Source organism: Saccostrea cucullata, unplaced genomic scaffold (assembly GCF_032062105.1).
Source record: "Saccostrea cucullata isolate Sc308-1 unplaced genomic scaffold, CSIRO_AGI_Scuc_v1 ctg5149, whole genome shotgun sequence".
Taxonomy (NCBI): Eukaryota; Metazoa; Mollusca; class Bivalvia; order Ostreida; family Ostreidae; genus Saccostrea; species Saccostrea cuccullata.
Window position 1 is genome coordinate 8017 of NW_026941382.1, and position 24957 is coordinate 32973.

Here is a 24957-nt window from a genome sequence, read left to right on the forward strand (position 1 = left end):
ACATAACCTTGAACTCGATGTTTATCTTTGTAAGAATTTTATACATGATAGTATTTAGGTATCCGTTAAAAGTATGACAATTCAAAGTTAACTTTATTGTTGGAAAAATAAAAAATTGTCTAACTGCCATATGTTTTTGAAGAATATCATCCTTAGAAACGTGACTCTCAGTTGGATTATCACCTGCAAAATTAAATCAGTTTCTCTAAAATACAAAATTAAATTTAAATGTCTTTAAAACAAAGACAATGTTATTACATGTATCTTCTTTGTCATCTGCGATTAGTGATGTTGATCTTTAATCGGTGATAGCAACAGAGAGCACAACAAACTCTCCCAAAGAAAATCAGGGGATAAAGCGAGTGTATGTAGTACCATCATCCACAAAACCGGTTTGTTAGAATCAGTCTTTTAAAATGTTTTCCAAAAATAGAAGAGGGACGAATATACATGTAAATCCTTTAACAGGTCATATCAATTTTGGAAAATTGTTTTATTGCATTTACTATTACGATATAAGGAGAGAAAAAAACCTTATTTGTTTTCAACATCATACTTATATGTAATACCGTATAGCGGGTGTAAAATTTGTTGTTTTGCTTGCTCAAAAGTATGCAAATAATTTTGGCGGACATTGTATTGGCGGACACAGTTTTTGTGACATTGCAAAAAAGAGGAAACTCATCTCTTAGATATGGTATATATGTTTAAAAATCGATTTACACAAAAGTTTGAATCATACTATTTTGTAATGAATGAATAAAAAACAAACCACGAACTATCTAAAGACATAATTTTTATGCTCAATTTCGGACATAAATTTTTGAATTCAAATAAACTTGCTTTGCTTCGGGTCAATCTTCGGATGTTGCGGCAACAGTTAAGAGTCTTTACAGATGACATACTTGTGGGTGTGATCGTAGAAATAAGACCACCATCTCCTCATGGTATTGGGTAGGATTTTAAAATCTTTACAATCTGCACCTTGAATGTTAAATTTGATGTCAATGTCATTGACGCCTGGAACAAACCATCCTGACCACCCGCCATTAAACCACTGGATTTTGTAAGCTGCGATCCTGCCCTTTAAATAGAACTGATCAACGTCTCGGTACAGGCCTGCGTACCATCCACATTCTTTTCCATATACCGCTTTTCTTTCCACTTCTTTACATTTGGGTTGTGTTGAGGTGTTGTATATAACTAGATCAATCGCATTGGTAACAAGGAAGCTACATAAAAAAAAACAACAAAGTGTAAGTATATCTTGATCATTTTCAGCAGTAAACAAAAATTCAAACAGTTATTGGTGCAATTTGCGATAAGCAGATTTGGATATAATATATACAATGTATACATTTTACACCAGGCCTGTCTCACGACACATATTTCGATAGGCGCTTTAAAACATCCGTTGTTTCTGGAAGGGACAGGACCAGATAATTGTGAATCAATCATGAAAATTTGTAATCTACATATTTTCTGTACGATATGTCGATTTTCAATGTTATATATTCACGTTCTGTCCACTGAGATTGGCATTTAATAAATCACAAAAGACACGTCAATGGGAAGGGTAAGATGAACTTAAGCCCCTTAGTCTAAAAGATATGACCCAGCTACGAATGTTCTGGAAACGCAATACAAAAGACTGGTATATTACTAGTATTACTAGTACTCCTTAATGCTTAGAGGATCAGGTTTGATAACGTGATGTAATCATAATAGGAGCATTGCTATATCATTACGTTTCTGTTGCTGCAAATTGGGAATATTATTGTTAAAAAACACCAATTTGTACTTTTTAGTCCATTTTAAGTTTAAATTTGGGCGAGGTAACTTTATTTTGTTATGACAAACTTATCTTGGAAATTAATTTAATTTACCTAGATTGTTATGTATTCGACGTAAGCAACACAGGCTATATAAATTAAACGTTTAAAACAATCAAATGACGTGTTACAACCGAAATCAAATTTTAAATTTTCATTAAAATAAAGAGGACAAATACCATTCATTCTACTGTATGAAAATATTTAAAAAATAGCATATTCAGTTTCCATTTATTAACAAATTTACAATCGGGCTGAATAATAGATAATGATGTCAAATCTTTATAGTTCAAATTAAGTGTCTTTTGCCTTATCTGCCTTTGAGTGGGCTGCATTTCACTTCCAGAATTTTTTTGTGATTATTTACTTTTCATTTCCGACATTTTTTTAGTTTTCATTTCCGACATTTTTCAGTACCTTTAGTAGCAGATATGAAGATTTACCTATGAAAAATTTAACGTTTAGAGCAGTGAGCAGTATAATGCGTTATCAACAGGAGGAAAAACTCGATTAAAGTACTGCAATCGTCTAGGACATAAGTTTGGTGCTGTCAATTGACATTTAATTCAATGCACATTAAATGAGGCAAAAATGTTGTTTTTTTGTCCTCGTCTCATAGAATGTTTTGTACAGCCTAGACTTAGTGCTATATAAACTTTAAGGCATATCTGTATAATAGATAGATTTTTATATTTTGTATTAATATTCTGCAATGGATACTTTTAAAAATCAATTTTCACTTACTTTGAAAACATTAAGTTGCACAGGTAAATTCCAGAAATAAAAAAGAAATTATGTCGGATGAAAAACAATAAATGTCGGGGAAAAAATCTAAATCCTTTTAGTAAAGGTAAACGAGGAATCTTTCCGTAATATAAGATTTAATTGTTTTAATTATATAATTTGTATTTTTTTTAAATCATAAATAACCAAAAAATCTATAGGAAAAAAAATTGATGCTGCCTATTTACTCTCGAATCTTATTGTATCTGATGATATAATCCCTAATGTGCTAATTGTTAACTGAATGATTGCATTGATTGATTGTATGTTGTCCCTCTCGAGAATTGTTCACTTATAGAGAGGCGCCACCACTTGCCGGTGGAGAGCTACAAATTGTATCCTATATTCGGCACTTAGGGCCTTTGAGCAGTGAGGAATTTTTTCGTGTCAGTACTACTGCGACACGGGACCTCGGTTTATACGATCTCATCCGAAGGACCGGTCTCCACGCCGCACACTGGGATTCGAACCCGCGCCGTAAGGATCGACTCCTTTCTTCGCGACTCTAGAGCAGACGCTCTAACCACTGCGCCATGCAAGCGACGTTAACTGAATGAAACATGATGTATTAAAAATGAATATTATTATACAAGTTACAAATACCAATTCGAACGGATGCAAGCTGTAGCATAATGCATAACTATGCCATTGATTGATATCGGCCGCATACATGTATTTTGACGTCACCTGAATTGTGTATCTTAATTATATACATTGATTATCAATAGTTATTAAGATAAATTAATAAAGAAAATATGTATGCCAAGAATAGTTATTTCAGTAGCAGACTAGCAGTGTCATTTGCACTGCAATAAAGAATACATTTGTTGAAAAATCAGAGACTGTTAGGCGTTTCAAATGAGCAGGGAAAATGATCTGCAATGGATTACGGAATATCAAGCCAGCACAAATGATCCCCTCCCCTTTTTACTGATTTATAAATAAAGATTGGCAATTTCCAAAAGCTGTGACCTCTAAATTCAAACAAAAACTTTAGAGGGTACAGTTACGAAATTACATACTAGTACATGTAATTCGTATATGAAGAAATTCAGAATTAAGATATACCTACCAAGTAACTGTAAGGATAGAAACACAACACCAAAGGTAACACGACTTGCTAGGTATTTTCATGATTTTCAACTGGAATATCTTAATAAACTTTCCACTTGTCAACAAAATGCAGAATGGGTTGTTCTGATCAATAGAAGTATCTTTTATTTGAAACCAAACAAAGAAAAAGAAAAGGGAATTTCCCCTATCTTTTCTTCGAAACCCGGTGTTCTTTTTCATTGTGTTTTTTAAATGGAAAAGTGTTTAAAATATGCATATTTTAAAGCACAAAACCAATCAGGAGCTTTCATGGCTTGGAGGCTAGGCGGCCACTATGTTAAGATGTTGCAATGCTGCATCCGGATATATGGATTTAATTTTCGATACAATTGCATTTAAAAGAAAATAAAAAATTCAAAGTAGATCATTCATTTTTACATTTCGTTTGGAATTGCCATGTAGATATCAATCCTTGGGGCATAAGGAAAATGAAGGTTATTGTGGAGTAGTTACTATATAATATGCGTTGCATTTCATATAAGGCGCTGAAGAACACTTCCGTAAGCAGGTAGCATGCATTGGTCAGACTGGAGAGGGTATTTATTCAACATTCAAAAATCAGCATTTGTAGTGATGTCCGATAAAATCTTCATTTTTTTCATGCTTCAAGCATGCAGCTTTCAACCCAACCCTTACGTGTGTTTTGTATTATTTATTCTGATTATGATGCAAATGGCTTCAAGATTGCAATAAAATAGTGTTTGAAATCATATTTAAATCCTACCTCAATAAACGCCTTTCGTCTCAGGTGGATACACTACAGCGACATCACAAATAAACTTAACGTTGTATTATAGTTGATTAACAACACATTCATATTATTAAAAAATGTTTAATGTAGACATAAGTCATAGTTTAGAATATCTATGATTTCAAATTAAAGCTTTGTAGAGTATTATTTTTCATATTTAAGATGAGGAAATTAAAAAAAAAAGACTCTCTTTTTTTAAAAAAGTGGTCATTGGCACATATTGCCTCCTTGAAATTAATTAAATTTCCTTGTAGAATAATTCATTCTAGTTTGGAGACTGGCAGTGAGAAAACTAGATAGAAATCAAACAATGATTTGGTAATTGTTTGATATTAGGAATAAGTAGAGTTGAATTTTGAGTTGGAAATCACGTTGCTTATTCCTTCAACCTTAACCCTGGATATATATATATATATATATATATATATATATATATATATATATATATATATATATATATGTATGTATATCGAATCTCTGGATATCTTGAAGGATTTTCTCGGTCTTATCGAGTTCAAGATAACGTAATTTTACAGCAAAAATACACGTATATCGGCGATTCAAACGTAAAAACAGACAAACTATAATTTCAATTCGTGTCAAATGCTTAATAAAGCATATTTTTAATAACATCTTTCGTGAAATGAATGAGGTAAAAAAAAAAACAAATTCAAATAAAAATATATATAAGCTCATTTATAAGCTCATTGGCAAGAAAAAACTTATCTGTCTACATCACATATATTTAAATAACAGACGTTGAAAAACACGTACTGTACAATCATTTCAAAACATAACAAACAAAAAAGTCAAACAAAAGGCAATATCCATATATACATACAAAATTATGACAATAAAAAAACGTATCCATGTATCCACACAAACTTGGACTACACAAATAAATTATTCAAACACGTAACGAAGGAAATTGTAAAAGCAAGCTCTTTCATGTAGTAGCACATTACTTGCATTCGCAGCAATCATCTATCACATAAACATCCGCAAGTATTATCTATATTATGCATATGTCATTTAATTCAAGGTAATTCAAATGCAAACTCTTCAAATCAATTCAACAGAAAATAAATTTGCTTGTTTTTCTTACATAAACTTGTGAACTGATTTTATATATGTAAAAGTTATGAGTGACATGAAAAAATCTTTTTAGACCCTATTTCATGCAGCAGCTTATTCTGTAAGTTAATTTTCGTAAGCATCATTTCACAGTAAATACTGAACATTTTACTTAAACATATGATTTAGATATAAATGTATACATAGTTAACATTTACATAGTATACAGAGTTAATAACAGATATTCAAGATTTCTAAGATAAGCAAACTTAGTTAAGTTGGATTTCAATCCAGTCCGCATAAAAACTCACTTCATTCGTTCATATTTACAAAAATACCATTGTTTTTATATACTCGCCATTAATATCAGTTCATTGTTCGAAATGGTTTGTTCCTGTTAATGTATTTGACTTTTCCATTTCACATAAACATACTATGTAAATGTCATACGCACAAATAAATATTTCATAATATAATAAGTGTTCATAAATGTGAATTTTCTAATTTCTTAAAACTTTTTGGTTCAATAAAGTCAGAAACATCAACATATGCATGATTGGTATGTCCATTTGCACGTAAATGTCCATTTTCTTCTAACGATTCTTTACTATTTAATTTGGCTTTATTCACTGGTGGACCTAAAATATAAATTATTGCATGAATCAGAGAAAGGTATTTAGAAATTATCACTGCCTTTAAGTTACTCTAACAACACCCTCTATTCATGTATATTAAATAACCAATATAAATCGTCTTTCAAAAAGGTTAATCATGTTACATGTAAAATAAAATTTTAAGAAAATCTCATATCCAAATTAAACAGAATACCATTTTCTATTTAATATCAAATCTTTCTTCTTCCTTTTTTTAATTTACAGTAATTAAGTTAGGATAAAAAACATAAATGTACATACCAATGTAGCTTAACAAGACCGGTAGAAATATCAATCCATGAGTAGCACCATAAACGACAATTGCTAAGTACATTCTGAAATAAAACACCTGGAAAAGCTGCGATTTTGCGAAGGCTAGGACTATAATTCCGCCCAATTTTGTCAGCGTAATACCGCTTAATACCTTTAAAAGAAAAAAGTCATAGATATCTCATTAAAAATACAACAATTTATAACTTATGAATTAGAAACCTTTGAAGGAAAAGAAAGAATGAGATTTTAAATAGATAAACGTACAGAACTGCCCATGTGAGCAACTGCATCTTTTGCTCTTTCGACTTTGTCTCCGTGGTTGCTGACGGCGAACGCCCTTGTTATGTGTGCACAAAATTCAACAGATATTCCTACAGCCTGAAAGTATGAATTTTTAAATTCATTGAGAACATTTTTAAAATTATAAATCCTACCTGTATGAAATAGTTTAAAATGCAAGATACACATTACATCATTCAGACTTTAATGAAGCATACATACAGTCTTGAATCGTTCAAAGGTAGAAAGTGAGTTTTTATTTTTCAAAATTGAAACATTCCGGGTTATATGCCACTACTAAACTGAAATTTCTAAACATGATTTTAGAAAACCTTACCATAACAAGGTTGACCAATGAAACGGCATTTATTGAGATGTTCCACAAGGACATAAATCCTAGAATGTCAATCACTATCATAGTTATGGTCATGACCACCATCAAAGCGGAAATGATGTCAAATCCCAGTAATACAAAGGTCACAACAAAAATGGCGGCAACACATATACACAAGTTTTGTACCGTATCTTCAACAATCGTCAAGTATTGCTCGTAAAAGACGTAGAATACGCTAAAAATACAAGAAAATGAATCAAAAAAGAAAATTTAAAGAAGATGAAATGTTGAATGGGACATTTTTTAATAAAAAAGGGAACGTAAGATACTAAATTCTAAAATGATTTTACATGTATTTACCTGTACGGAAAGACTTTAGTCGAATTCCCTCCTGTTTTTAATTTTAACATGGTCGTCATATTGTCTGCTACTCTCCTTGCTTCTAATAATCCAGTGATGTAGTCCTTGCTTTCTTTCATTATGGAGTGATAAGTCATGAAATAAGTGGCTGAGAAGGGATAAAATAGAAAACGGTACAGTTACTAAAAAGTTAATCAACATGAACAAAATGTCACTCACGCGTGGTCATTCTGTAATAATATCGAATATTCCTACCTCCAACGGCCTTTTTATCATTTTTCAGATTTACTGCGCTCCCATATGCGGCATGCCCCCTAATTTAAAATAAAATGAATTTAATCATAATGTCATAGAAGACCTATGATAGTATGAATGAACACATTTATGATGAATATATGAAGAGGCTTTGGTATAAAGGAATAAATCATTACCCCTTTGCACATTTTATCCCTGGATTGTCTTTTAAATACCAAGGTAAAAATTTCATAAAGTCTTGAGAGACAGGCCGGCCATCAACAGTTTCACGAACAGGACACGTTAGACAACTTGTGTTATCCACTGAAACATATTTGAAGTGTGTTAATAAAAGTTTTACATTCATGCATGATAATTGTTATATATGCCTATAAGTTGCAATAGATATAATCAGGAACCGTATTAATTTCCTGAATAAATTACCTGTGGCTGCACAGAAATCTCTGGAGTTGTTGTAGATCCGACAACATGGGGGATCTCCACCAGGTCTTAACCAATCAAAATAGTCGTCTATCCATGCCGACGTCGGGTGAGCAATATAAGTGCTAAGAACAAGGTTAATTTTTTTAATATATGAGAAATAGCTGATACTTTTCATTTTAATTAAAAAAAAACAGGGTCATGTATGACCCAAGTCTTTTTTTAAATAAAAGTTTCGTTTATCATGCAGTTCATTTTGCTTTTACCCTCAGTTTATGAATCATGTGTTAAATAATAAAAAAAAAAGTACAAAAGAGTTTTAAGTGTATAAAAGTTTACTCACTATTTGGCTTGTTTTGCAGCTGTGCTAATCTGACCCGCCACGGAATCCTCGGGACAACCTGTGGCCCCGCAGACCAAGTTCTGACCTTCCTTTGTTGTGTAATCTACACCGTCCTCAACAACAAAGTACACCGGGGCCCCGACATGTAAGTACTCACTCAGGTTCCCGAAATAGTCAAGTACATACGAGTCCTATTTTAAAGAAATCATTTACTAAATGGTCAGTTAATATATTACATAGAACTACATGGATATAACGAACAGTATTCAAGCTCAAAAGTCCACTTAACAATACAAACAAGAGCAGAGTTAACACGGATCTTAAAACACTGACAAGGTATTCTTTATTTTTCTCTTTTCAAAAATGGTATATTCCAGTCGTAACAAAAGTGAATACTGAGTATCTCCTGTTAATACTCACATCTGGCATGGAAAGCTTTTGATCAAGCCCAATCTCTATTTTATGAATCTGAGATACGCTGAAGCAGAAATATCCAACAAACACTATCATCTGGAGTTGAAAAAAAATGTATGAGGGGATTTTAAAAATCTTTTTTTTATTTTATATATATGTATGTATCTGAAAACAATTAACATAGCAAAAGGCGAATCTTACCACCACTGGTCGAACAACTTTGGAAAGCAAGGCCTTTGAATAAAAGTTTTTGAATACTTTAAAATGAATTCCTTCAGAGTTTCTTTCTTTCTTTGTTTTATCCAGTTGTACACAACAGCAAATATCCAGTCTACTGCTCTAAAATTGACAAATAAATATGGATAGTTTTTTTTACATATATTTTCGTTATGGAAAATAAATGTTCTGATGCAGTTTGTTATAGGAAAAACTAGTTTACTTACTTCTTCTCTTTTGGCATCCAAAGTCATAATTGCAACAAAAACAGTTATTTGAAACAGGAAATCTAATAAAACTGCCATGGCTGAGTACAGTGAAAATACTCGCACTGCTGGCATATCAGTCAGAGCACCTACAAAGAAAGATGGAATCGATCATATTTTGGTAAATTTCAATGCCTTTTAGTTGTGTTAGAAGGATATTGATTAAAAGTATCCTTAAGGTTATCATTCCAAAAAAAAAAAATACCCACCCAAGAAGAAAGCAAGTGATTCAGCACAGCTGGCCAGAAGCATGCTTGGTCCAACTTTCCCCAGGACTCTTCCGATTCTGTCCTCAAGCTCCTCACCAACATGTGCTTCATCTCTCTGTAGAAGAAACATCATGTATAAAAACTGGATATTGAGCGTGATTTAAACCTTTCTAGACAACTGAGAGTTTTTTTACTTAATGTTCACGAAGAACAATTCTACAATACAGATAATCAAGCTAGTGCTGTAGATACCTGGAAAGCTTGTACAAGGATGAAGATGTTGTCGACTCCAACAGCCAAAACCAGGAAAGGAACAACTTCAATGATGATTAGTGTGGCAGCAACTCCACAGTAGCTGAACAGACCCAGGGACGAGGACACAGATAGCAGTACAATGCAAACTCCACACAATCCAAGGCTCGTTTTGGAAGTAATCTGGAGAACATTGTATAAAGAAACTGAATGACATCTGGTTTAGAAATAAAATTAGGATACATTTTTGAAAAAGTGCGTAAGAGATGTAGGATGCCCAAAAACTGTAAAAATGTCATGCAGTTATTGATAAGTTGAAAGGCATTATATCTAGGATAAATATACATGTAATCTTGTATTATTAAATTTAATTCTTTGGTTGCTCAGTTTTATTAACATAAAATACTAACGGTATGCTTACATTATTTAGTAAACAACACTGACAAAGGAATGGGAAACTTACAAAGCATCTTGAGCATTGTCCAAAGTTCCCCAGTGTTATACTGATATACCCAAACATGACTATGTAACTAATAACTATCGTCCAAACATCTGAAGCACTCTCACGCTGGATTTCATCTTCAATGGAACGCTACGAAAAAGAAAGAATGGCTAATTTATATTTACACAGAAAAAGTGGAAGAAGTATGAGAAACTCGCGGAAGCCTTTTTTATACTGCAAAAAGTTTTATAATTAAATTTTGATGCGTAACAATCTTTTCCTCGATAAGTGGGTAAGAACAATTAAGAATAAATAACAGATCAAAGGAGGATTTTCTACAAAATAAATGACATTATCATTTATTATTAATCCTACCTCAGCTGAATAAGCAATGATCATATCAGGGTCGGAGTAGTTCTTCATGAAATTTAGAAATTCTTTCTCCCAAGCCTTAGCTTTTTCATTCTGTGCTTCATCGACGTGGTTGTTAACAACGAAAGTGATGACCATTGCGGTGGATTCATTGTAATTCTCACCTGTCGGGAAAAATGGTAGGTAATTTAGAAAAGAATTCAAAACTCTGATTATCCTTGTAAAACAACATGCTCGATGGAAGATTATTTACTTGTTTCGGTAATGATAATAATTGAGTAGCTGTTTTTACGTTTGTTTAATTGTTGACAACTAGCATTTACCTGTGAATCCTCCAAGAGATATCCACGGAAAGATTGGCTGTCCACTGGCTCCTAAACATGACATGTCTAGATGGTGCTGGTCTGATACAGACGCCGGAGCTCTGCAAGTTAGTTATTGTATATAAAATAAAAGTGAGCTTAAAATGAAATTGCCATTTCGGTTCTTGATTATGGAGGTTCTATTACAGTGCAAGACTATGCAATAAAGATTTTGACACTTATTGTGATTTCTTAAAGATTAGGGTCTCGCACATTACCTACATTTAATTTCCAAACTATAAATCTTAAATTTCCTTTCCTTCTTTTGAGAGATATTTTTTCAATAGGTATACGTCAACTATAATATATGTTTAATAAAAAAATATAATGGGTCAGTTATGTGTCTTTCTGATGTATCCCATACCTTGCGCAATCAGAGAAATGATCCAAGTAGTCTCCTTGTAGAAAGGTATGTGTATATTGATCATATTTGATTTTATCTAGCCTTGTATGGTTGTTCTGCCAATATTCCAGTATACTTTGAATTGTACATTGAGTATTGTCAGGGGCCAGGGGCTGAAAACAGATGTCCTGAAGTGTCACTTTCTTTCCTTTGTAGTATGCTTGTATATTCTGAATGCTTAGCTGAAGATCCAGAACCTGAAATTAATATATTATGACATTATTACATTCGAAATCTCTCTCTCTTTCTGTATATTTGGGCCTCTGTTATTTGTATACCTTAGAGTCATTCATACATAAAACGAACCTTGTGTAGAAAGGCTTTATCGAATATAGAGGTGTAATTCCAGTAAAGACCATATTGCATTCCAGGGACTTCGTGTCTGACACCTGTAGCGTTTTCGGGTCGTGTGATGATTAGTTGCTCGGTCCGATAAAATGGTCTGCAATTTAAAATTCAATATATCTACGACACATGTAGAAAATAAGTGTACTTCTTCTCAAAACTTCTACTATTTATCTTAATTTCAACTATAAATATGAATATTCAAATTTTGAATCCTTTGTTAAAGAAAAAGATTTACCCAAAATGGTTGTCGAAGTAATTCTTTTCGAGTCTGGCCCTGCTCTTTTCAGCTGACCAAAGCTTTACTGGACTTGTGGTCACTTTGAACATCACTATTCCAACAGAAAAGACAGCTCCCAATATGATGCCAGCAACGATTATCTTTAAAGGATTCAAAGCACAAAACCTGCCCCAACGATTGAAATTGCTCTCCAAACTCCTTTCCATCCACAAACCCCATTTCTGAAAACAATTTCCTTTTGGTTCTTCCTTGAACGCCTCCTTCTTCTCTGTTTTGTTTTTACCAACAATATACACATCAGTGTCTCTATTTATTTGTTTTTCCTTTTCACCAGAGGTTCCACGTTTATAAAAGAAAGAAACTGTGACAAAGAGGATGAAAAAGAAAGAAAACACGATGAAGGTAACGAGTGATGCAAAAAACCAACAGTCCACTCCGTCTATAGTACACGGTATTTTGGGCTTTGGAGGGGGCGGGAGGGGAGCACACATAGATTGGCAATCTTGACAACTGCATGCTGACAAGTTCCCATATTTTTTGTAACAAGGGGTTGTACTGTAGTTCATTGGATGGATATCAGCTGTTGAAGTGTTTTGTATGTGATAATTGATGGTGAATGGGGTTTGTCCATTGGCAGTAGAACCCATGAAGTCCAACCAGTTCTGCACAGTGCAATCAGCGGCAGGTTTTCCACAGATGACGTCTAAGGCTTTTGCGTTTGTACTTGGCATTTGAACATCTTTGCAGGAATTGTACATTCCGTATACGTAATCTTCACTCACATGGTAATCCACCGCCGTTATTATTTCACGTGGATCGGTGGGGTTAAATATATTTTGCATCTTTGCCTTTACTTTGACAAAGTCTGCTTGGTTGGGATCGCACGTGAAATAGCAAAAGAGGTATAGAAAGTTATAGTAACAAGAAGGACATCGGAGCAAAAGCTGTTCTGGCACACCCATGTTCTTCTTGAATGATCTCAGTTGGTCCAAGTCGCAGCATGTTAATGGTTGATCGCCTGAAAACAGGTTTTCATGAAATTAACTTTTGAAAAATTGAATCATTGTACCTGATTTTTGAATACATTCTCATATTTTGATCCTTTTAATAAGTATAAATTTGAGTTCATGTTTTAGAATACATTTTTATTCATATTTTTTAAATTTCGATAATTTAAAGAAAAGAAATCGAATGAATTTACTTTCTTTAATATTTTTGTTTCTATAACTTTTATTTCATTTCGATCTATAGATGCAGCATGAAAACCATAGTATTTTATGGATTTGGAAATATTCAATTTTCTTTTCTTTTTTTGAGAACCGATTGCATAATAAAATTTACCTATAAAATACATTGAAAAGTAAACTTTAGAATCAAATGTTGTCGCAAACCTAAATATAGCACGAAATTTAATAAATTTTATTAGATGTAAGTGGTAGTGATATTGCAAAATTTTATCACATTTGCTTGTCAACATTAATTATATAATATAAACACAAGTAGGCGGAAAACTTATATGATAACTGCACATGCATTTTACATAATATATCTCTCAGATTTTAAAAATTGATAAAAGTGTACATGTATAAATAATGATAAGTGTCTGTCGATGAATATTGAAAGAATCTTTCGCCTTTAAAATATACTAATCTGTTTTGACTACTTCCATCAAGAGACGTAGGTCAAGGAGACCGTCCCCTAAAAGTAGTTGTCTTTTTTATCATTTTAATCTTAATTTGAAAATGGAAGTAGAAGAAATATCTGCGCATAATAACCAAATTTGACACAATACTAAGCGCTTGACATATCGAATGGAAAACAAAGAGGGTCAAAATTTCAAAATTCGTAATTCAATCATCTGCGATTACGAAACTCACTTGTGACCAGATTTGGACAGTATGTCCGCAGAATGTCAAGCCCCTCTGTTTCGTTCATTACTTTTGGTGATCCTTCATATTTACAGTTCAAATTTCCTGTGGGTCTGGCGAGACATTCCCCATACATGGAACATTTGCCGGAATTCTGAAATTATAAAGTAACTGTACTGTATTTTGTTTGTCTTAAGGACAGATGATACAAACACTTTTTAGGAGACTTAATATTATGTAACAAGTTTAGAAAAGTGAATTCTAAGAATTTTTTCTCCTTGGACTTGGAAAATGAAATACATGTAGACTGATTTGTCAATATTTGATATTTTATTGAGATATTAACTAAGATTTTACAACTCTATTGTTTTTTTTCAAGTCCAAGGAGAAAACATTTAAAGAATTACCTACATTTCTAAACCTTTGACATGATATTAAGTCTCCTTAAAAAAAAACAACTGTTTGTATCATCTGTCCTTTATGTGTAGGATGAAACGTGGAAAAGTCATTTTCTCTTGTAACAATGCAGTAGCACCAATGTTCTGAGGTAAAAGGGTTTCATATCTACATGTAAAAGAATTTGCGTTTTATTAAATCTCGTATATCATCTAAATGTTTTTTTAATATGAGACCTCATAAGCCGGACATAATCTATGAGCTATATTACCTGTTATTAAGTAAGCGCAATTGACACTCGATGATATATATTCGAAGTCTGGCCTTTTTTTTATACGATTATCTTAACTTTGATTTTATTTTGAATAATTTTATCTGCCATTGGCCTGTCATTCCCTTTAACTCGGTCATTTTTAAGGTTAAGACGTACTAACTTATCGAATTCCAGAGTTAACTGATAAATATTCTTCGCTTGAAAATGTTACTTCGCAGTTTTTACTATTCCAAATGATTTAGGTTTTGACAAGGGTTTTGAAAAATCTGTTTTAAAGAAAACACAAAATTCTTTTTAAAATATTTAATGTATATTTCATATTTTCATTTTTCTTCAATCCGAATTGTTATCACACTAAAACATGATATTGAAAATATAGTATTAAAACATTATAAGAATACTTTAAGACTCGTCAAAAATTTATTTTTTAAAATTGTCTGCAACGTTCATTTATCAATTTTTCAGACGGAATTTAAGTATTTGTTTTCGAAGACTTTCCCGTATAAAAGTATTCATTCTAAAATTATTAACCTGTTTCATGTTTGATTGTTAATATTTTCTCTAAAATACAACTATTGACGAAAGACTTCAAGTCTACACTAAAAATATTTTCTCAATATTATTTTTTAAAAAGACACCAAGGAAGTAAAGGAGTATCTACCTGACAATTGGTAGTTATTAATCAATCGAAATTCAACATGTTCTCTTCAACAATCCCTTACCTGTGCAAAAGTGCATTTCATGAACACCAGAACAATAGAATATCGTAAATATTCTTTCTTCATAGTTGTCTTTGTTAACGCTACAGCATCCATAAATCAAAAAATGAAGAATAACATGTGAACAGTGTGTTTTCTCGATCTTTGTCCTCAAGACCTATATCGTACGATGGTGTGACACATGGAGTGGACTGACACTATGAATGGGTTGATCTAAGGGGAAGGTAGTTTGAGTGGAGGCGATAAGAGCACCACATTAGCAACATGATTATTCCGATTTGTTTGTTTTGGTGTCGTCATTGGAGTAGACTTGGGAGGAATTGGATAACTTGGGAGGTCAAAAATATGCGGTCAATGGAATTGTTCTACATTTTTCCTGTATATGTATTGGTCGATTAAAAAAAGTTCTTTGACTAAATTTTACCAAAACTGAGAGACAGTTTGTTTGCTTTTCTTAATTAGGTGATTAGTTTTATTGTTTCAAAACGTAAAACATTTACAGAGTCCCGTGTATTTCCGGTCATGTTTCTGTAGCACTTTGAATTAAAATTATAAAAAGAATAGCAGCATTTGAGAATAATTGAAAATAACACCACTTTTTTGATTGTTTGTTTGTTGTTTAACGTCCGTCTCGAGATTTTTTTACTCATATGGAAATAGTACAACGTATTGTTTTTACGAAATGCCTTACATAGATAAATGTATATTAAACACGCTCTGTCGCTAGAGATGATGAGGCAATCAAATATTCTAATTAAACAGACGAAAAATATTTCATTTATTTATTTCTTTTTTCTATCAAATCATTTCATATTAAGATTTTTTTTTTAAGAAAAAATACATGTATATGAAAAATGTGAAGATGGACATTATTTCAAAAAGGTAGGATTTTTACACTGTCAATATTTAAATATTTGATTTATATTACATGTATTTTTACTGTCACAGAAAACACCTGCAAGGTGCAAGTTGGCCTTTCTGGTCGAAATCTTGTGTCCTACTCAACAATAAAACATGTATGAGGCTTCCAATTTTTTTTATTTCAATGGAAGGATTTTGAATCCTTGCGAGAGAGGAAAAATTAGAATTGTTGAAAATTATGTAGTTAAAAAATAATAAACTTGTCTGAGGAATCACACGAATTGCTTATGACATCGATCCATCGATATCAAAAATTCTGTTTCTAGCGAGAATCAATAACACTTCGGACAAGAAGAGACACCAAGAAAGGGGATACAATATTTTAATTCTGGAATTAGTGAAGAACACTGTGAACGATCAATTGTGATGGCGATTGAGGTTTTCTTATCTAGAAATTTTCTTTCTCTTGTTTGTTCGATGCATGGAATGTTTTGTTTCTGAATACAGAATAGTTTTCTTATTTTACATTGTAGATTCCAACCCCCAACAATTAATTGCTCCTAATTATTTAATTATATTTTTTATGCCATATTTTGATTTTCTTTCTCATTTATATTAATCATTCCAGCACCGTGAAAATGAATAATTCACAAATTCTTTACAATTTATTAAAAAGAAATAAAGAAAAGAAAAAAAAAAACAACTTGTCATCTCAAATTATCATCTCAATTAAGAGATAACGAAGGATATGGAGATAACAAACAGTATAAAGACAATAATTTTTAAAAGGGATGTTAAATTTCTTTTTTAAAAACACCCTGATAATTGCTAATTACAACTATGCTCTTTTATCAATGAATCGGCAAAATACCCAAAGTCTGGGATATCTAATAAAAATTTTACAGCAATACAGCAAACTCGAAACATGTGTAAATAATTCCATTTATAAGGAAACTCATTCACACAAAATAAAATCATGTAGCAAATAGCATTCATCAAAATAGCGCCACATTTCCTTTAATTTGCTTGCAGTAACCGTGAACTTAATTCACGATTTTTTACTTAGATAAAATGACAAACATTCCATTTTTTACGGGGAAAACTATAATTACTGAAGAAGATTGAGGCACTTGGTTCTTATCTATCAATAGAACCTAGCTATAGGGAAAACAGGGTGCAAATAGAACCATACCCAGTACCTGTGTCAAAAGAAACTACATATGTATAGATGTACATACCTACCGTCAGTGCGAACTTAGATGTAAAAACCAATCCAATCATTTTTTGACATCGAGTACAAGGAAAACCTATTTATCCCTTGTAAGAACAGTATCATGCACGTTACATGTACATATAATATTTCTTTAAATATCATAATTAAGTCATTTTCAATCATATTTAGACATATGTAAACCTAGGCATTGCAGAATTAAATTTGTTCAAATCATAACCCCAAGAAGTGGAAGGAGGGGGGCAAAACAAATGGTCAAAGATTGGCGTAAAAATATATAAGATTCACCTTGAAAAAACTGTTCTGCTCAAGAACAGTAAAGCCATGATTAATAATATTGATATGGAAGCATCCTTAGGTTGTGTAAATTTAAGTCCTCCGTAAACTTTTAATAATGAGCTGGTATCTGCTATTTCCTACCCAAAGTATAGCACAATTTGTAAAAGTATTTCCTAAAAATTACTGAGAATTATTCGTGAGATGATTTTCAAAATGCTTTAAATAAAAATATATACAGGTTGAAAATAATTTTTATCAATTGACAATATTTGCCATTTCCATATTTTGTTCGCAGTTTTCATGAATAACGTTTTCTTTTCTTTGTATACTTCCTGTTGATTTTTTTTATTCAAAATTTGTGCTTTTGAAAAAATAAAGTCTATTGAAGATAAATATTATGAAAAAAAGCCAAACTAGCGATACCTCTGAAACACTAAGTATTCTATTGTCTACTACTGACTCACGTGGGACAAAATATTGAAAAGTTAATGATATTCGGGAAAGGGCGGGAAATGATACCTCATTTTTTTTTCTAAACTGGATGTTGTTATTCATGAGCAATTATCCAAGTCCTCTTTGCTATGTGAATTTTGGTATACATGTAATTGGCCTACAAACTCTTAAATTTTCCTTTTCTTTTTTTTCTTCTTTAACATTTACTTCCAAACAATACGAAGTAGATGGTAAATGCCCAGTGTTTCAGAAATTTTGCAAGATTTTTCAATCCTTGCTAATAGATAGCTTAAATAGGCTTTCTATTTTCAACAACAGCATTTTTGAGCATCAACAGACAACAGGAAGATATATATTTATAAAATGGAAGGTTATCAATACAAAATTGCAGAATTTTATCATCAGAAAATAAAGAGCATTGAAAATAGATAAAACAGTACTGTTAAAACATGTAATAATTATATGTTTGAATCCAATGTTAAATATACATCATAACAAAATTTTCATTAACTTCTAGGAACACTATAAAATGATATCCTTATCTCATTTCCTTATATCTCTTCTGAAATGTTCCTTGTTGTTAGCATGCCGATTTTTTTTCAATAAAAAGGAGAATTTTTCCTTATAGCTAACCATATCATATGAAGACACATTTTACTTTGATTTCTGTCCACAATTTACTTGTGGTAAAATAAGGGTAATTTTAAGTTCCCCGTTAACCTTTAATATTGATATTTGGTTTTTCCTACCCAATGTGCTCAGGTGACCAATAAATCCCACAGGCCTCTTTATTCAAATTCTGCATAAATATTAAACGATTCAAGGTTTGTGTCCGCATAGGTATAAAACATGCGCATGTAAAGTATATTCAGCAGTATAATGGCATAATCTGCAAAGGTTTTATGACGACTTGGTAAACCTTGGCTTTACAAGTTTAACATAAAATTCATTAGCTGTCTTTTCTTCAAAATGGCTATGAACAAGTATGTCTTCGCCGTGTTTTTGCTGTTGGCAGTAATGCAAACACCAGTGAGTAATCAATGAATACAGCTGTATATATTCTTAATCTAAAACACTCTTATTTAAGGAAATAGATAATTAACTTCTTATGGATGGGTAATGGACAGAAAAGGAATGAACGGAAGGAAAACGACTTCAGTGCTCTTAGTTTGTGAAAGAAATTTTAGTTGTATGGCAGCAGATTTCAACTCTCAAGTTTTCAGGTGTCTGAGGCTGTTCTCTCAATATATGTACTGGTTGTTTTTTTTTTACTTCTGATCACGGTTTCTGTTCTCACTTCAAGTTGTAATACTGTTAAAAGAATTATAACTCTAATAAAAAGTTGACGAATCACACTAAACGTGTACTTATATGTACATTTCTAAATTCACGCAATAGTCTGTACAGTACAAAGTAGTTAGGAAATTGGAAAATGCTCCTGATAGTGTTTCAGATATATCACCAGATTTTACAACCCCTTACTAATAAAAGGTTTAAATAGGCTTTTTATTTTCAATAGCAGTAAGAGCATCCTGAGCACATACAACAGGAAGATAAATATTTTTGAAATGGAAGGTTATCGATAAAAAAGTTTTGTCAATGAAAAATTAGTATTGTTAAAACATATAATAATTATATGTTTTAATCCAATTTAAATGTATATGGTAGCAAAATTTTCATTAACTTCTTGGAACACTATATAATGATATTCTTATTTAATTTCCTTACTTCTATTCTGAAATTTTCCGTGTTTTTATCATGCCATTTTTTTTCAACTGAAAAGGAGAATTTTTCCTTATAGCTAACCAGACATTATGAAGCCATATTTTACATTGATCCCTGTCCACAATTTACATGTGGTAAAATTATTGAATAAATTTATGTTAAGAAAAAGATTTCTAATCTTTTACTTTAGAGACATCAAAATCATTTTATTCAAAATATTTATATATGTGTTTGTCTGTTATATACGGGTAAATATGTAAAAAGCAAATATTACCATACCTTTATAAAGTATTTCAAAGGTCATAGGTTACTACATGGTCTAATCACACGATGCAATAAAGACTTGTTGCATGCTTTTCATGTACAAAAATGTGCAAAATGCGCGAGTAAAATTATATTTCCTTTATTCACACTTTTTGCTGTTAATCATATTGTTGAAGACGTGATTTTAGGCTGAAAGGAAAGGTTATCAAATTTAATCTGAAAATGTAAACCCTCTTAAAAATCGACTCAAGACTAAGAATGATGTTTTTCTTATATGATAACATTGATTTTACAAAAAAGCTACACAGAAAGTCTAACTTTAGTTGTAAAAATTGTAAGTTGTAAATATTGTTTAATTGTAAAGCAGATACTAGAATTATAAAAAAAAATGCAGTTTATATATGATATCTTATTATTAATTTATTGTTTGTTTGAAGTATAAAGGGGCTTGGTAGAACACTTTGCGACCGATATATATCTTGTCATAAGGATTCTATCCAATTTTGAATTCCTTTATAGGTATGGTAATCGAATTCAATTTGGTTCTTGGGGATATTAAAATCATTAAAACTGACATACGGTTTTGTGGAATCTCCATTTATTGGAAAGAAATCATTAGAATATGAACAAATCCAAGTTTCTTCCATGCCATTGTAAAAATAATAGGTACTGATCAAGACAATGTTTTACACAGTCTTTGTCAGCAGGAGCCAGAGCTTATTGATCATCCATATAAACTTTACTTCTTTGGTCACTTCTGAATTAGAATGAATGGTTTTCATATTGCTTTCATTGATTTTTTTCCTCCAAGAATTCTTTTTGCTCTAAATTATTCTAAATTATAATACAAAAACAGGTGAATATTCAGTAGTTTTAGATTAAACCTAATTTTTGAATTTTATGCTACGTAAAAAAGGCTTAAGGTTTTATTTGATGAGGTTTTGCATTCAAATATGTAGCTTAAGAGTAAGAATAATAAAGCCTAAAATACGACTACAGTACATTTGTATAATGTATCCATTCCCAATAATACCTGATCATCGTCAATTGATTTGGTAGAAGGCAAGATATATAATTTATATATATTTCATATATATTTATAAAATGATGATCTTGTGAATTATCATCTTGTGGAGATTTCTTAATTAAGGTGGAAGTTAAAACTGATTTCTACCTTTAAAAAAAACTTTCACAAGAGGATAAATCCGTCATAGATTTTAGAGTCAGTCTATGCTAAAAACTCTAGTTCCTTCCCTTTTCTAGTTCATTTAAAAATAATTATACAACTACAAAGCTCCAGTTACCAATCTTCCACTTTATTTTCAGGTCAGCGTTAATGGTCAGTGTGTAATGTACTCAGAATGTGAACAAACCCCATCAGGTCCACTCCCATGTACCTACAGTGGTCAACCCATCACTCTAAAGGACCAGAAATCTCTACAAATTTTGAAAAACTACTGTCCTGATTTATATGAAGGTATTAATACGTAGATTTCACGATTTTCTTTTAAATAGTTTTCTGTTATGTTGAGAACACCACGTGGTTAAATTTAAAACATCTTTAATTCAGAGGCGCAAAATTATTTTATTCAAATTATATCATATATCTGATATCTTGAGCTCTATTGCTATATAGACTTTTAGATAGTTTTCTATTAGAGAGAAAATAGTTAAATTTAAAAGACCTTTCACTTAGGTCTTTATTTCATTCATATTATATTATATTATACATGTGATATCACTATTTATTAAACATGCAGAGAGGAAATATCTTCATACCTGTTTCAAGTTTTTTTTAAGTCCTTACATTACTAAATCACACAATGCAATAATATCCACGTAAAAAGACCTGCTTTTCATGTAAAAGAAAAATGTACAAAATACGCAAAAGGATCGTTTTATCATAATTTGATAGTGTTAATCAAATTGTTTACGGCTTGACTTCAGGACCAAATGTTTTCATTGATAATTTTTTAAAAATTAAAAAAATATCTTTTATAAATTGTCTCTAGTCAAGTGAACAAGGAAAATGTATTCCTGATATGACTACATGTATAATGCTTTAACAAACAAAAAAAGATGCAAGGTCTGATTTTAATTGTGATATAGCCTCATAGCCTTATAGAAATATTATGTTTATGACTGAAACATTTACCAATTTTTAATTTATCTCTGAATACCCGGAAATGATATTTTCACTGTTAATTTCTCTCTTAATGTCTTCACTATTAAATTTCAGGTAGTAACACAAAAACATGTTGTGATGAAATGCAACTATCCAGCTTGGTAAAACAGACGAGACTCGTAGAACAACTATTATCAAAATGTCCATCTTGTCTACATAATTTTATGGCCATATTTTGCGAAATGACCTGCAGTCCAAAACAGAACGCCTTTCTCAAAGTTATGAATCAGGGCAAGACAGTACATTCGCTGGATTACGTCATATCACGTGACTTTCTCTACAGCATGTTTAATTCCTGTAAGAATGTTGAACTCACAAGTGCCAATGATAAAGCCTTTTCAATCATTTGCGGCAGATCAGCCAGTGAGTGTACACCAGAGAACCTTTTAAGCTACCTTGGTTCGACGTCAAATGGTCATACCCCATTTGAAATTTCCTTTATCGAGACGAACGATAATATAACAATAGGAGGACGGGATTATCACCCAATGAACCAATCTACAATCCCCTGTTCAGAATCTTGTTCAAGTCGTGATTGTGGGGTTCCAAAGCTACCTAGACCACGCCCATGTCCTGGTGGGTCATGTTTTGATGGACAAATAAGGTATTCATTTAAAACAAATTGTTTAGAAGACCTCGAGATTTTTTTTCATTACTTGTATGCATAATTTCTGCAATTAGTATTTGAATACTTTTTCTATTTTAGTTTTGTTAATTCATCACGAAAATGGACTATTTGAGTTTTTGTTTGAAGTAAGTTTTAAACATTCAGTTCTTAATTCTATTTCTTGTATTTCAGACCAATTTACAGGCAAGAACAAGTAGTGATAACCAGGCCACACAACCATACTGTTGTCAGGCATTATCTTCCCCCGCCATCAAATGATCTTATGAATTACACGTCGTTATTTGACAAGAGTTTTCTACATTTAGTAAGTTATTCCACCCATACTCCTGTGGTTCATTCATAAACAATGACACCTGATCCTATATATATATATCTTTTTAGTGAGACCTTAAAAACTGAAGTATTGTCTTACGGTAGACGTTAATATAATTCCTAACAGTTCAATGGCCGTTGGTGCCGGGTAAAAGTCAAAACGTGAAGCCCTTCATCGGTATATGGTGACATCTGTATATGGAGATATATTCTCGAATTGGACGTAAAACAGCATACAATTAATCAATCCTATATCAGTTGTAGCTGAGCCAGGTCCTCTAATCTAAAAAAGAACAATGAGAATGATTTGCGAAAAGGAAGCTTTTTGGATTATAGTCTTTAGGTCCTAGGATCTATATAAATCAATACAGTATTTAATAACGTTATTTGTTTTCAGCTTTTAGATTTTCAACAAAGCATAAGAAATATTTCCGTTAAGTTCGAAAACCAAGACATTGGATTGAAGGATATTTGCTACAGACCACATTATGGTAGTGATTCTTGTGCTGTATTCAGCATTCTTGAGTACTGGCAGAGTAATCACTCAAACATCGATAAAATCAAAATGGATCAATATGGATTTTTTGTCCTTGCAGATTATTTGGATCATTTTGCATCTTGCGCAGTGTAAGTTTGCAATCCTTCTTTGGAAATTTTTTTCTACTAAAAGCTTTCATTGTTTTAAAAGTTTGGTTGCTGAAAGTTAGGGCACTATTGAAAATATATACGGTTCCACTACAAACAAATATCGTGGGGGGAGTGGGGTGTGGAAAAGGAGAATACAAGTATAAAATTTCATCAGATTCACGTACTGCTTAAATGGTTTATAAAGTTGGAGAATAACATTCAGCAACGATTGCACACCTTCAACAGAGATTTTTTTTAATTTCATTTCATTTTTTATCACAGTGTATCTTCAGAAATAGATACAGTGGGTCTAAACATGTCTTGCTCGTCCTCTGCAAATCAAGCCATTTATCCAAATATGGTTCTAGCCGGCTATGGAGGTAAAGTTTTTTTTGAACATTTTTTACAAAGATCTTGCAAAAATTGATATCAAGAAATTAGTGTTACTATGAAATCTCATATAGGTAACATTATCCTTTAATAACTTTTGTTACAGGAGAAAATCAAGTAGAATATTTCAACAGTTCTACTGCTTTTGTCATCACGTTTTTGATCCAGAATTATCAGGATGATCGCATGAATGATGTTGCACGTGCGTGGGAAGGGGAGTTTAAAAAATTCGTGCAAAACTTCCGCAGCCCCAACATGACTGTCTCAATGAATATGCCACTTCTGGCTGATTCGTTTTACTAGACATACATAAACATGTATTTGTAACAACAGTCTTATAAAATACATCATTGCTATCTTTGTAGCGATAAAAAAATGGTTGTGGGTTTTCTTTTTTTAAATTTAACTTCTATCTTCTTTCTGTGAATGTTCAGCAATCACTGTCCAAAATTTGTCAGCGCATTTATTTCATTACTTTACATCATCTGTTTTATTTCTAAAAGATTTTTAAAAGTGATATTTTGATAACAAAAAGTCATTCAATAGCATTAATTCTTATGAAAATCTCAGAAAATCCTTTAATTCTTCAAAAAATAACTTTGATATTTAGTTCAGTGTCACTGAGCTTGATGAAAACAATTTTCCAGCTTATGACATTAGTCATCTAGAGAGCTAGAGACCCAGCTTAATCAATCAAAGTCATAAAACCGTAAAAATACCTATTTTACATCGAGCTCGGAAAAGAATGGACTA

General features: G+C 31.8%; 3 protein-coding genes and 1 long non-coding RNA gene across 4 annotated transcripts; 2 read left to right on the forward strand and 2 right to left on the reverse strand.

The window, feature by feature from the left end:
* Positions 1-539: 539 nt before the first annotated feature.
* Positions 540-3817, reverse strand: LOC134257734 (uncharacterized). The gene is made up of 2 exons (XM_062740331.1): positions 3688-3817; positions 540-1232 (listed from the first exon to the last, which is right to left on the reverse strand). Exons 1-2 carry the CDS (start codon positions 3747-3749, stop codon positions 881-883), a joined length of 414 nt encoding a protein of 137 aa, XP_062596315.1. The 5' UTR covers positions 3750-3817; the 3' UTR covers positions 540-880.
* Positions 3818-5782: 1965 nt separating this feature from the next.
* On the reverse strand, positions 5783-15422 carry LOC134257730 (NPC intracellular cholesterol transporter 1-like). The gene is made up of 22 exons (XM_062740328.1): positions 15253-15422; positions 13870-14014; positions 11990-13010; positions 11713-11848; positions 11368-11603; positions 10965-11065; positions 10645-10805; positions 10291-10419; positions 9828-10010; positions 9576-9690; positions 9328-9455; positions 9086-9223; positions 8891-8980; positions 8471-8661; positions 8131-8252; positions 7884-8010; positions 7708-7766; positions 7453-7600; positions 7096-7327; positions 6744-6857; positions 6468-6630; positions 5783-6191 (listed from the first exon to the last, which is right to left on the reverse strand). Exons 1-22 carry the CDS (start codon positions 15343-15345, stop codon positions 6037-6039), a joined length of 3987 nt encoding a protein of 1328 aa, XP_062596312.1. The 5' UTR covers positions 15346-15422; the 3' UTR covers positions 5783-6036.
* LOC134257731 (uncharacterized) lies at positions 9917-11026 on the forward strand. Its single transcript, XR_009989986.1, has 3 exons — positions 9917-10005; positions 10258-10820; positions 10958-11026. It is a non-coding gene; the product is annotated as an uncharacterized LOC134257731 (long non-coding RNA).
* A 3532-nt stretch (positions 15423-18954) lies between the features above and the next one.
* On the forward strand, positions 18955-24597 carry LOC134257741 (NPC intracellular cholesterol transporter 1-like). Its single transcript, XM_062740337.1, has 7 exons — positions 18955-19102; positions 21389-21539; positions 22302-22851; positions 23047-23179; positions 23585-23814; positions 24097-24194; positions 24311-24597. Exons 1-7 carry the CDS (start codon positions 19043-19045, stop codon positions 24505-24507), a joined length of 1419 nt encoding a protein of 472 aa, XP_062596321.1. The 5' UTR covers positions 18955-19042; the 3' UTR covers positions 24508-24597.
* The last annotated feature ends 360 nt before the right edge of the window (positions 24598-24957 follow it).

Coding starts and splice junctions, on each gene's coding strand:
- LOC134257730 (XM_062740328.1), bottom strand. CDS start 15,345: ATGGATGCTGTAGCGTTAACAAAGACAACTATGAAGAAAGAATATTTA. Junction 14,015..15,252: donor TGAAATGCACTTTTGCACAG/GTAAGGGATTGT, acceptor TTATAATTTCAG/AATTCCGGCAAATGTTCCAT. Junction 11,604..11,712: donor ATAAAGCCTTTCTACACAAG/GTTCGTTTTATG, acceptor TATTAATTTCAG/GTTCTGGATCTTCAGCTAAG.
- LOC134257741 (XM_062740337.1), top strand. CDS start 19,043: ATGGCTATGAACAAGTATGTCTTCGCCGTGTTTTTGCTGTTGGCAGTA. Junction 21,540..22,301: donor CTGTCCTGATTTATATGAAG/GTATTAATACGT, acceptor ATTAAATTTCAG/GTAGTAACACAAAAACATGT. Junction 23,180..23,584: donor ACAAGAGTTTTCTACATTTA/GTAAGTTATTCC, acceptor ATTTGTTTTCAG/CTTTTAGATTTTCAACAAAG.
- LOC134257734 (XM_062740331.1), bottom strand. CDS start 3,749: ATGAAAATACCTAGCAAGTCGTGTTACCTTTGGTGTTGTGTTTCTATC. Junction 1,233..3,687: donor TCTATCCTTACAGTTACTTG/GTAGGTATATCT, acceptor TTTTTTATGTAG/CTTCCTTGTTACCAATGCGA.